Source organism: Atractosteus spatula, chromosome 1 (assembly GCF_055471065.1).
Source record: "Atractosteus spatula isolate fAtrSpa1 chromosome 1, fAtrSpa1.hap1, whole genome shotgun sequence".
Lineage (NCBI taxonomy): Eukaryota > Metazoa > Chordata > Actinopteri > Semionotiformes > Lepisosteidae > Atractosteus > Atractosteus spatula.
Genome location: NC_142706.1, coordinates 66570387 through 66583498, shown reverse-complemented (window position 1 = coordinate 66583498; position 13112 = coordinate 66570387). Strand labels below are relative to the sequence as shown.

The 13112-nt window shown below is 36.8% G+C and overlaps 1 protein-coding gene across 2 annotated transcripts in view; it reads left to right on the top strand.

The window, feature by feature from the left end:
• Positions 1 to 1760: 1760 nt before the first annotated feature.
• Positions 1761 to 13112, top strand: part of prss12 (serine protease 12) — a 38433-nt gene continuing 27081 nt past the window's right edge. For both annotated transcript variants that reach the window (XM_088910333.1, XM_088910324.1), the window contains exons 1-4: positions 1761 to 2935; positions 7903 to 8041; positions 10012 to 10190; positions 12584 to 12734. In XM_088910333.1, the coding sequence (XP_088766459.1) occupies positions 2605 to 2935; positions 7903 to 8041; positions 10012 to 10190; positions 12584 to 12734 (800 nt within the window). In that variant the 5' untranslated portion in view covers positions 1761 to 2604. The remainder of the gene's footprint in view (positions 2936 to 7902; positions 8042 to 10011; positions 10191 to 12583; positions 12735 to 13112) is intronic.

Genomic DNA, 13112 nt, shown 5'->3' with positions numbered 1-13112 from the left:
AGTCCCGCGCCCCATTATGCTTTTAACCTTTTGTGTTCCTGGTCCCAGTTTCCTGTTCCTGTTTCTAACCATCTGCGTCTCCGATGGATCTCCCGGTTTCTGGATCTTGGACTGCGCCTTACTACCCCTTTGGACTTCCTTTGGACTCGTTCGCCTGCACTCCCCCCATGCACCAGATCACCTCAGTCATGGCCCCCTGTCTGTCATCCTGACCTTACCTCGCTGTGCCTTCCCTGACGTCTCCAGGCACTTCCGGATTATACCGTCACACATAGGGTCTTTTACAACACGCTCCTCGGGAGTTAGATTCAGCTCCCGTGACAGTCTGAGTGGGTGTGGAGATACTCACAAGTCCCTGGCTGGGTGCCATACAGTTGGAATTTGTCATGATGGATGAGAACAAATAAGTGCAACTGCATATTGCAGAGAAGAAATCTCTGACTGTCGTGCTTATGTACCTTCTTAGAGACAGTGGGCACCACTTACTGACTCCATTGTCCTGCTGGGAGATTTCAACATTCATCTGATGAATGATGGAAAGACTTGGAGGGGCATGACTGGGAGAAACAGCATCCCAATCATATATCTCCTGTCCTTGATCTGTGGTGCACACTGGAAAGGTTTCACAGGTGAGTGTGATGGGATGAGGGTCAGCACCTCCAAATCTAAGGTCATAGTTCTCTCCAGCGAAAAGAGTCGCTTGCTCTCTCTGGGTGATGGGGTGAAACCTTAGTTTTTCCCAGAAGGTCTCCCATCCAGGCACCGACCAGGTTCACACCTGCTTAGCTTCAGTGGGTTGCCAGTGAGTTGCAGAGTGATATGGCTGCTGGCATGTGGTGAGGATTCCCCTGGGCACCTCCTGCTGGAGGTGTACCAGGCACGGCCCACTCGGAAGATACCCTAGGGCAGACCTAAGTCACACTGGAGTGTTTATATCTGTCGGCTGGCCTGGGAGCACATAGGAATCCTCTGGGAGGAGTTGGAGACTGTTGCTGGGGAAAGAGAAGTCTGGTCTGCCCTGCTCCACCTGTCACCACCATGATCTTCAACAGGAGTAAACTGTTAGAAAATGAAATGACTACTATTAGTAGAAGTACTGCAATAAATTACAAGTGTATGATTCTTCAATATTATATAATAATATGCTGACATCCATCTGTACCAGTCCTAGGCCTTTGAAATTAATTTTGCAGACATATACATTAAATAGGTTAATTAAAAAAAACGGATAGAAATTGCTTAGCATTGTGTATGTTTTAGAATCTATTGGCATAAACTAAAGTACTTGAAGCCTCTGGCTTAAAAAAGTGTATTTTTAAAGTACTTCCTAATATTCCGTGCTCTGTAGTAGCGTGCGGTAGAGGTTAGGGCTCTGAATTATAGACTGGAGTGTAAAATTCTGACTGAGCCTCAGTTTTTTGTATCATCAAGCAAGATATTTCATTCAGGTCTGTCCAGTAAATTTAAGACATGATACTATATTTTATTCTAACGTGGTAAGGTATATTGTACAGTATATAAAAATGTAGTCTAAATTACCAAGTTTTAGACAAATAGCCTGCTCTTTTGAGGTCGATTCATACAAAAGAGTTATTAAAATACCCACATTCTGTAAAGTTTGGGTTGCTTGTTGGAACAGAACACGTCTGTATACTCTATCAAACAAAGGAAGGCAAAGCAAATATCACCATTGTAAGGCTGTGTTCTTGAGATGTGAATTTACAGCTAGTTGGAGTCGGGGGCGCTACTCAGCGATTTTGTGGCAGTGGCTGGAGGAAGAAAATGAATTGCTGGCAGTGCGAGTCCGGAGCAGTCAACGGAGAAGTTTTTCAGTGGACCGATTTGGACCTATTATTTTTGCTAAAGAGAAAATCAGACATACAGATCTGGACTAATTGATTTTTCCGTCGTTAAATGGACGTACATGACAAGGACATGGGGACAAGCTGACAAGCAATAAAAATATAATTTTGTAAATGGATTGATCACGGTTCAAGACTTACCATGGGCTTCATGCAGATGCTGTAGATAATGCAGCTGGCACAACTACTGAAGCTGAATTGTGCGTCAGTGTTTTACTTACAGGGATTTTTCTTTAAACATTTTACTCAAATGAAAACGTAACCGAAACTGTACGTATTTTGGAGGAATGTATAAGGCAAATTTATTTTATTTTAAAGAAAGTTTATTAAATATATTTAATAAGTTAAACTTATTAAACTTTACCCAACATTCAGCAATGTTGCGAATTGTTCTTCAGGACGTAAACATACTTGTTTTCTTTTTGTTCTCCTGTTTCGTGTCACGCGTGTCATCTTATTTTTATTCATTTTGAAAAAGTGCGAAGAAAGCTCCTTTCTCAAAGTAAAAAAAAACTTAGTTCTCGTTAGGAATGATCAATATGCGGGAGGCGTATCGCTACGGGTTGTCTCTGGCACATCTGAATTGATCTACTTGAGTTATCTCCCGGTATTTTGTTCCTTCGCGGATTTGGATACAGGACATGTAATGATCCGATGGACAGGTTTATGAGATCGTACTGCTCACAGATCCAAGGGCTTTGATTGATCGCAGTGGAGTGATGAACACAGCCTTAAAAGCACCATGAGCTGGTCAAGGTTTCTTGCAGTGATTGCTTCAGTTTTTTTTACCAGAGTATGCTGTTTTGGCCCTGATGTCTCATTCATTCTACCCTTTACCGACTGCATTCAGAGCAAAGGCAGAGCAGGTTACTACGACGGATCGATAGATGTAACAGAGTCTGGTGTTAAGTGTATGAACTGGAGCGATATAACCGGTTTCGAGGAGAGATACCCTAGAAAAGGACTGGGTCGCCACAATTTCTGTAGGAACCCCGATGGCAGGATCAGACCTTGGTGTTTTTTCAGGAACAATAGAGGAAGAATAGACTGGGGTTACTGCGACTGCAAACAAGGTAAATACAATATTTCAAACAGTTTTAGTACAATAGTATGTCTTGAAGCAAACCTCAGCTGAAATTTCTATTGGTGTTTAATTGTACCTGGAGTAGCAGTAATAGTTTATCTGTTGAGCAGAGCTTTTAGTTTATTTTTATAGTTTTAAAAGCTTGCTACAGACATGAGGTAAAGAGTATCTTCAGATACTATTATTGTTAGTTTTTTTCTGTTTTTACCAGATTCTTTGCTAACACTCCGGCATCTGGTACATGGAACATTTATATTTGCAAAGTTGTACTGATTTATTTGAAAAAAAGCAGTGATACTTTAGCTGTTTTAAACACGTAACATGTACAACAACTCCACACGGAAATGATCAAATTATTTATTAGATAATATTATATAATTATTCATATGAATATTTGATATGAAATATTTAAATACCAATTATGTTCTTTGCGAGGAGGTAAAAAATTCAGACATTCAATCACACTCAGTCTTAAAGAATGAAGCAGTGACATTTTGTATTTCACTATTACGCATCACCTTTTTAAAGACAAGTAATGAGGTTACTAGTGAATGCAATAGACTGAATACCCCAAACAAGCAAATTCAAGTCTCCACTCAAATTACTAAAAACATGTAAGAAACTCTTTTAAAAAATGAAATAGTAACTGTAAACTGTGCTTTTATTATCTGATTTTTAAAATAATTTATAAGAAAAAGAATTATTTTTCTTAGGCAAGTGGCTCAGATCTTCTTGCAACAGCTGCTTCTTTATAAATGACAACAGAGTCATTTAATAAATGGCCTCAGACATACACTTCTGTAATTTCACAGACTCTGTCAGGTGCAAAGGACAAGAAAAGCAAGTCCAAGCACATAGTCAACTCCTTTATTACAATCCTGAGTGAAGTCCAAGGTATGCAACTCAGTTGAAAATGCTGCTGGGTGTTTAAGTTTCACAGTTCTAAACAGAAAAAAAATATTTCAGCATACCAACATGTTATATTTACAGTATTTGATAAAATATGTGGGAAGTACAATTTAAGATCTGTTTAAGATTAACAAAATACTCAGTGAAAAGGGCATTAATAAAGAAAAAAGTATTTCAGGGTTTACTGTCCTGTTTCTCCCAGCTATCATTGAAAATAAAGCATTTTCATTTTTTTTAGTTACTGAAAACAATATTTAGCTCTAGATGCTTGGAAGTCTTATTTTTAAATAATTATTTCAGAAAACAACATTTCAGATAAAGTTGAAATATTTTTAATATTTAATGACTTAAGACAGCTCTTTCATATGTAGGTTTGAAGCAGGTGTATTAAAATTTAGTTTTTACTTTTTCACAACTTCAATTAACATATTATGACAGGAATAAACAATATATTTTCACTACAACTTCAGTCCATTATGTTTATGATATTTGATTAATGAATGCAGCTACTTAAATTGCCTTGGAAAAATAATAGCAATTAAGTGAATACTTTGATAGCAGGCATTTCATTAAATTGTATTAACAAATATGCTCATTTCTCACTGACATCTTAACATTAGCTGAGCATTACTCTGTATGCATACTTGATACACTTGATATGTTTACCTTTCACCTTTTACTATTTAAGATTGTATTGCTCACATATTTTTAAGACGTATGTTAATGAAATATGTCTTATTTGTCATGAAGATCTAATTATTTTTTAGTAATGCAGGTGGGTAGCTGAGTCAGCATGCATAAGCTGCAAAGGAACAAGTAATAGGTTTATTCCATGAGAAAAAAGGCTCCACGGCCGAAACGTTGTGTTTTCTTTCTTTTCTTTTCAGCATGGAATAAACCTATTATTTTTTAGAACTAGAATATACAAGATTATAGACTAGTCTAGAGTACCTGAAGCTGAGCTTTGTTAGTGTGCAAGCTCTGTGCAAAAAGCAGAAAAAAAACACATTAACCATGGAGCCACACTTCTGTCCTTGAAGATATTTCCACAACCAAAATATTGTGTTTTTCCCTTTGTTCTTCCTCATGAATATAACCCCTGCTTGCTCCTCAGCTGTTTGTATGGTGTCCTTAATTAGACACAAGCTCTTTATATCCAGCCATCCGTTTTCTAACTGCTTCATCCAATTCAGGGTCATAGGGGAGCTGGAGCCTATCTCAGCCAAGCCACTGGCGCAAGGCAGGATAGACCCTGGACGGGACACCAGACCATTGCAGGGCACACACAGACATAGACATGCACATACTGTAGTTAGGCCAGTTTTCCCAGAAGCCAATTAACCTACCAGCATGTCTTTGGAATATGGGAGGAAACACATGCGAACACAGGAATAACATACAAACTCACACAGCTAGCACCTCAGGTCCAGATTTAAACCTAGGGCCCCAGTGCTGTGATGCACCAGTGCTAATCATTGTGCCACTGTGCTGCCCTAGAACTTTATATCAGCAATCTCAAAACTGGTCCAGACGTGAACCTTGCGTCTTTTGGATTTGTATCTGGGTTTGTATCTGGGAGTGGATTTTGTTTAGTTGTGAAAACACAACAGATCCCTTTTCCTTTCTGAACTACATCGGAAGGGTGACCACTGCTTTTTATGTTGTGCATACAGTATGTGATCAGGATGAAAAGGTCTTTTTTATACTTGTTTATTCAAAAAAATAATGAACTTCACAGGTACGTACACTTTTGGTAAATCTCAGATATAAGTGAGATGAGTTTTGTAAATTAAGAAATCACCATTGCTTTCATTCCTGTGGTTTCTGTTATCTTGCATAGTCCAATACAAGCTTTCCTTTAAATAGACTGTTTTTGAAGCATGTGATTCCATTTCCTTTTGCTTCTAAATTTGTCAATGAGTAAGTGCCATAGCTATCACATACATGTGGATGAGCTGAAAGTGTATATAATGTATGGCATACCACTGCAATTCAGCATGGTTGACTGGCACGCTAGCTGTCTTGTATTCTGCTTAATAGCACAAAATCACTTTGAGTGTCAGAGATTCCTTACCAGTGTTAGTTTCAGGGATAGTGTCTGGGAATTCCCTTGAGTTTTACCCACAGTCTATATTGTTTAGTCTAAGCTTGAAAGAGAGATTATTTTCAGCTCATAGTTTCTTTCCAGTATGTATAAAATAACATGCTGGTCTTTTGTGGTCTTGGTAGCAAAGTCCAAGGGATGAATTAAAAAAGAGAACAATGGTGTTTTTAAAATGAGACAGTAAATCCCATAACATTATGAGCTGGTTTCACATACCTTGATTAGCACTAGTACTGGACTATCCTTATCAACATTAGGTTTCCCAAACTTGATGTTGATTAGGGTCTAGTTTGCAGTTAAAACGGTTATCCTTTTTTATTTATATTAATGGTCTTGAATTACAGTGTAGAGGAAAAGTTTGCAAACCCCCTAGGCAAGACCATACTCTAGTCGTAAAAAATAATGAGATCTTCATGAAAGTTCTACTAGAGATTTAGATGATTCAATGTATAACAGACATGAGGCATATTTTAATCATTTAACAGAATGATTGAGTAGCACACATTCTCTTGTGAATAAGTCCCTGAACCCTTAGATTTAATAACTGGTGGCTGATGCTTCAGCAGCAATGATTCAACTAGACGTTTCATGTATACTGTATGTTTATCAGCCTTTGGCATTGGTTTTTTTCATATTGTATTGTGGCCTATTCTTCCATACAGAACAGCTTAAGAGGTCGATATTGAGGGTTTCTTTGTACAAACAGCTGATGTTCTGCCATAACATTTCAAGAGGCTTAGGTCCAGACTTGGACTTGGACGAACATATTAAATTTCTCCTCCCCTCTCTTATACTGTACAGTAGATCTGCTTGTAGTTTTAGGATCATTGTCTTACTGTGTGACCCAGGATAGCCTGACATTCTCCTCAGAATTTGCTGATATTACACTGAGATCATGGTTTAATCTGAGAACAATCCTGAATACTCCAAACCTTAAAAAGGCCAATTCTTGATGACGACTCATGACACTGCCAGGGGCACAGTGTGGTAGTGAGTATCTTAAGATGAGGAGTCTAGAGATATACAGTATAGAGACGGGAGTCCTGTACATAGCAGCACTTTTTTATTCACAGTGTAAGGAAACCAGACAAAACCAACAACAGCTAGCTCATCCCAAGCTCGAAATAAACTATCCCTGAAATGTCCCTTCTAGGAATAACTGGCCAGTTAAACTGCTAACTGGCAATAAAAGCAATCTGATCTCTGATTGAACCCTGATCTCACAAAATAATGTCCACAGGCCATTTGAACAATTCTTTGCTGCTGCTGTTTTCCCTCTGCTGCAGTGTGTAAGAAGCTCTGTTCTGTTGCTTAGACAACAGCAGCCAACGGGTACTGAAAGCTTCCACTTCCTGATTCTTCAGCTGTCACCTGACCAGTTGTAGAAAGATGACCGGTCAGGTGATAAAGGGCAGCAGGTTACACTGTTTTCTGTGGAATGCAAATCAGACAAGATACAGTATACTGTCCCTCTTGTGTGAATCTGTTGTCCTTTTATAGATTCTTATTTTGTGGTATGATGCATTGGTGTTTTTTCCTACCTATTTTTGTATTTTTAATCATAATGTTTATAAATTACTTAATAATGCTTTCCCTTTGTGGTTTCAAATGGGAACAGAGGTCAACACAATCTGCCAACATCATTGTTATTTCTTTTATGCTATATATTTTATCTACTTTTTGGAAATGAATAAATATTAACAACCCAAACACGGCTTTTCTTTCACATTTTCAGTATAGAATAAACCTGTACTCTACTGCACATTGTCACAGCTCCTCACTCTACCATTATCTCAATTATGGATATGACCAACCTATGATGTTTTTGTTCCAGTGTCAGTAGGGATATGACTAAATCTGGAGTATACCGCACAAAACTGAACATTTCCTAGCACCATTTATTGTGTTTTATGAGTGGTAAATGCTGTCTAATTTTGTTTCAGGTTCAGTGAGGCTACAAGGAGGGAGATCCAAGCTGGATGGTACTGTTGAAGTATACTTGCATGGAGTCTGGGGAACAATCTGCAGTAACAACTGGAGGGATGAGAATGCAGCTGTAGTCTGTCGACAGCTGGGACATGGGTAAGGAATTTGATCAAGATGGAAACAGATTCCTTACTAATCCGGATTAGTGAAACATCTTTCTCTGATAGATTTGCTTCAGTCATCCAGCATGTGCATCAGTGTATTTTAGCAATATCATGGAACTGTCTTGTCCAACTGGATGAGATATACTGGTGTGCTGGAATTTCTTTGTTTTTTTTAATACATCTATAAGTCTGGATAAAAATCAGCATTCATGATTTCTTTCCAAATAATGTATTTCCATAAGGAGATGAAATGGAAGATTGATTTTATTTAAAAATCATATAACAAAATTTAAACTATTCTTTAGTAAAGGCATTTAACTTAACCTGAAATTATTGTTATAATTTAATTTTGGTGTAATGTTCAATGGCATTACCTTTAAAGTTGTAATGGCCTCAATTAAAAAAAAAAGTTTCAGTTTCCTCTACCTTTAATTTCATTTTGATGCAAGTCTCAGATTTGCAATATGACAGACATGTGACAAAAATAGCATTATAGCATAACGAAGGTTAGACATTGGTTTTCAATCTAAAATTTTAGTTTTTAACTTTATATCTTTAGCCACATTTATTTTCTTTATTGCTTATCTTTGAACAGATGGTAGGGTTGAATTCTAATTTCCCTAGATAGTAAAGAAGAAAATGCCAGCAGCCATATGTTGCCCATTAACTTTATACTCATCCACAAAACAACCTCTGTTAGTCTCTTGTACCACAGCCCTGCATTCCAAGTAGCTTCATACACAAAGGTATTTGCACTCCAAGCATTTTTTTCCAGACGTGATATCAATGAGACAAACCCAGTTGATGTGCTAATTTTTAGGTCCCTTGGTACCATATTATATTGCAACAGATCTCCCAATCCCTAATTCTGTCCTTCAGAAAACAACTGATTTCCCCAGGGAAGCACTTTCCTTAACATATCAAAGCCAGCGACTATCATTTATCTTTTACTGGCATGTTCGGCATATCCGAAATTATCTGACTATACGTTAGTGTTGCTCCATTGTTTTTCTAATGCACCTTTTCATTGTATTACACATGTAATCAGTTTTGCAGAAAGGATATAATTTCAACTAGAAAACTTCATACATGGTGACACACTAGGTGGGCATGCCATAATGGGATCTTTAGAGTAGGTGGGCCCAGGACAAGACAAACTCAGCCACAAACTACTGCAATTTACAGTGTAGGGCAATTAAATAAACACAAACAAAAATCAAAAGCCTAGCTATTTATTTTTAGCTGGAAATGAGCTTCTTCACAGTTGCTAACTATTAGGATTTTGCTCTTAACAGCATTCATACAAGTCTCTCTCTGAGACTGTGTTCTAAGCTATTCCAAAGTTACTCCAAAGTCACAGTTCCAGTGCTCCTTGGTCAGGTGATTGAGGGCTACTGCTCATTACTCACAGCTTCCTGGGGAATGTGGTCCAGATAAGGCTACGATCTTGTTTGAACCTGCTGTGCTGTTATAATTGCATAAAATGTATGGAGTATATAAAACTGTAAAGCCTAGGACTATAGCAAAGACAAGTTAAACCGTTAAAGCTTTAATTTCAAGGCCTGTCCAATATTACTAAACACAAGGTTGGTTAAACTGAGCGAGAACCTTCTGAATATTTGCTTCAGAATTTCAAATTAAAAACCAGAACATTAACGCAGTGTCTATTTACATTCATGCACTGCTTGTGCTCTTACGTTTATATAAATTAGTAAACCAGTTGGAAATAACACTGTTTATTTCTAATACATATTATAAATAGTATGGACCTGGCTATACAATCAATCATTCAACTGCATGAATTTGTTATAGTGAGGTCTTTCATTTTGTAATTTATAATCTTTGTGGATTGATTTATTAAACGAGTTTGTCAGCCTAGAGGTGTCACACCGAGGACTCAACCAGGGAGGAAGTTGTTATATTTAAAGCTTTGATCCCTCTGGCTTTGGACTTGTTTCTCAGGTATAAGGGCAGAGCTAGACAGAGCCCCCTGTCCAGGCAGACCCTGGTGCCAGTACATTGGCATACAGTGCACTGTCATGGTGATGAAGAGGACCTGCTACAGTGTCAGAGGACAGTGTGGAATGGGGGTGTGTGTGCTAACAGGCAAGTTGCTGCTGTCACATGCACCCCACAGGAAGGTAAGAAAATCTCCCTTCTTTCTATTCATGTCAAAGAGAGGATGCAGTTTGCGTTACGTTTATCCATTGTTTATATGTCGTATGGTTATTAAAAGGCCTTTACTGTGAGTCCTCATGCAGTAGTTATTTTCTCTTTGCCATGAGAGTGAATGAATCTCATCCCTTCCAAAAGATAATGACAATGTGAATCAATTAGAACATCATAAAATATTGTTAGAAAATGAACTCTGCTTGTAATTGTTATATGTACCATCGTTTAGTCATTTTTCTTTCTGAAAATAGAATGAAATATGCTTTTGAGCTAATTAATTGTGGAGGTACAGTACCAGTGTTCTTTGAATTTTAACACAGAACCCTATAAATATTTTAAAAGGAACAGGCTTCCAATACTCCACAAATAAAGAACAAAACAGCTGCTGTGTTTTAAAATATTGCATATTTTTCCTTATTTTGTTTTGGTGTATTGACACATGTCTTGCTTCCTGCCACAAGTAGTACTGTTGTAAATAACTGTCTAGACTCCAGAGGCCTGTGTTGAATTACACGCGTGCACAAAACGTATTACATGTAAAAACTTATAAAAGTTATTACATTGGAATTTTAATGACAATTTAAATGTATTTTTCACTCCTGCTGTATGTGGTCTCTAGGAGTTCATCCCCATGCACATGTGTTTTTAGCAAATTATAAATAAAATGTGCTCAAAAAAGCCTTGCAAATCCCACTAAAACCTTGAATGCTGATGATGAGAGAATGTTGAGAGAACTTTTTGAAACCAATTTCATGTAAATAAAAGCTATTTACGATATCAGTGAAACAATCTGTGTAGTCAGAGGGGATGCTAGGAATCCATTTGCTGCAAAAGAAGAAAGAAAACCATGGAACCTCTTTAAAGACTTTTCTTTTTCAATTAATGAACAAAAGCATTTATTTCCGAATGTAAATGATTTAAAATGTTTTGATTTTTAATGTAAGTGCTGGAGTCACTTTGGCATTGTGTACTTGCTGTTTGTGAAGCTAGAACAGTAAGTATTGTCTACAAAAGCTTAAACCTGAGCCCACTGTATCCTACCTGGTCCCAATGGGTTTACTGGTTTTCGTAGGAGTTTTTTTGCAAACACAGGATGCTCGTATGTCGTGTGCTCATTTTTACCCCTTTTTGTATTATACAAAGGATTGGCAAGGCTCTGTGTTGATGCTGCAGTGAGAAAGCATATAATATAAAGGTGGATGTATCTCTGCACAAAAGCTGTGTGCTTCTGCTTAATTTCCTGTATTTGTCAGGTTTTGTTCAATTAATTACAAGAAACTAAGATCCACTCTAAATGTCCTATACCTAGAACCTACCATCACAATAATATGGGTGTTTAATGCAGTGTTTACTCAATAAATGTATTTATGTCAATGTTAATTTCTGCATACAGTAGTGACTGGGAAAACATAATTTCAGTGTTTTATTTTAAATGCAGAAAAGATGAAAAAAGGTGAATTTCATGTTTTTCATCAGAGAATTTAGTTTTATCTAGGAAAGCTAGAAATCTTTGTAGTTTTTCCTTTTTCCTTATGGAGAATAGGCACTAAAGTAGTCATACTGTACAAGTTCTTTATCCATTTTACAATTATGATTGAAATATGTTTAAACTTTAAGTGTATAAGGGGTTAATGTAACACATTGATACATTTAAATGCAGATGTTTACATTACAAAAATATGGCATTCATTAGTTACAGTTTATCTTCAAGATGTACATTCTAAAAAAAGCCTCTGATTTTTCACAGCTGTGTAAAGAAGCTAAAAACTGAAACATATACAAACAATTAAATTGAGGAGCAATTACTGTTACAATAATTTGTAATGCACAGTGGAAGATGTTTTCAAGACTATAATTTAATAGATTCTTTCAGTCTGAATTTCACTTCATATTCGTAATTGTTTGACACTCTGGGGAGCTACTAAAACACTACACTATAATATTTAATTAAAGAGATTGTACTAATTTAACTCATTATATCATGGCATATTAACAGAATACCAGTGTAGCTCACACAGAAATCACACATATTATCACACATATACGGTAGAATCTTGATTATTTTTAAACAGCTTTTTAAAAACACAAGATAAAGGTCTCTTCACGGAATCCTATATAATAGACTTTAATCTTGTTTATTAATTCTGAATGTCAAATATACGTCTCTTGTATAATAATGCTGACGGGTTTTAGCCAAACGTTCCAGAACTTTTATGGATGTTGGAAATAAAATTCCATTCTTGTTTTTGTGTTAATTTAGGTGCTATAGAGAGGAAAAAAAGGAAAGCCTATTAATCAAATTAGTCATCCAGTCCCAATAGAGCCTGAAGTAGTAAATTTGAACCATGTATCTTTGCTCCAGTGGCTGTGTTTGTTCCAGTTCGTCTGGTTGGTGGAGGCTCAGAATATGAAGGCAGAGTAGAAGTCTTTCATTCTGGTCAGTGGGGCACAGTATGTGATGACCAGTGGGATGATGCAGATGCTGAAGTGGTTTGCAGGCAAATAGGCCTGGGGTAAGTTATGATCTTGCACACTCTTTTACTTTGTACAGTAAATTCTAAATGCACCGTAAATTGCTCTGAGGGCAAGGCTAAAATGATTAATAAGATTCAAGTATACAGGGTAGTTCTGAATTTTTCAAAGTTTTCATCTACTTTGCTTTACAGTTTTTGTCTGTTGCCTTGTAACATTGCTCCTTAGGTCAATGTTTCTTCTCAGTTCAGTCAAGAGGAATTTAAAGACAATACAGTGTGTGATAGACTTTGATTCTTATTTTTTAGTGTAGGTGATTTTATAGGAAACACAGCTGTATATTGTAGTTTTCATTAAAATTACAATTACTATTATTATTATTATTATGATGATGATGATGATGATGATGATAGGAACAT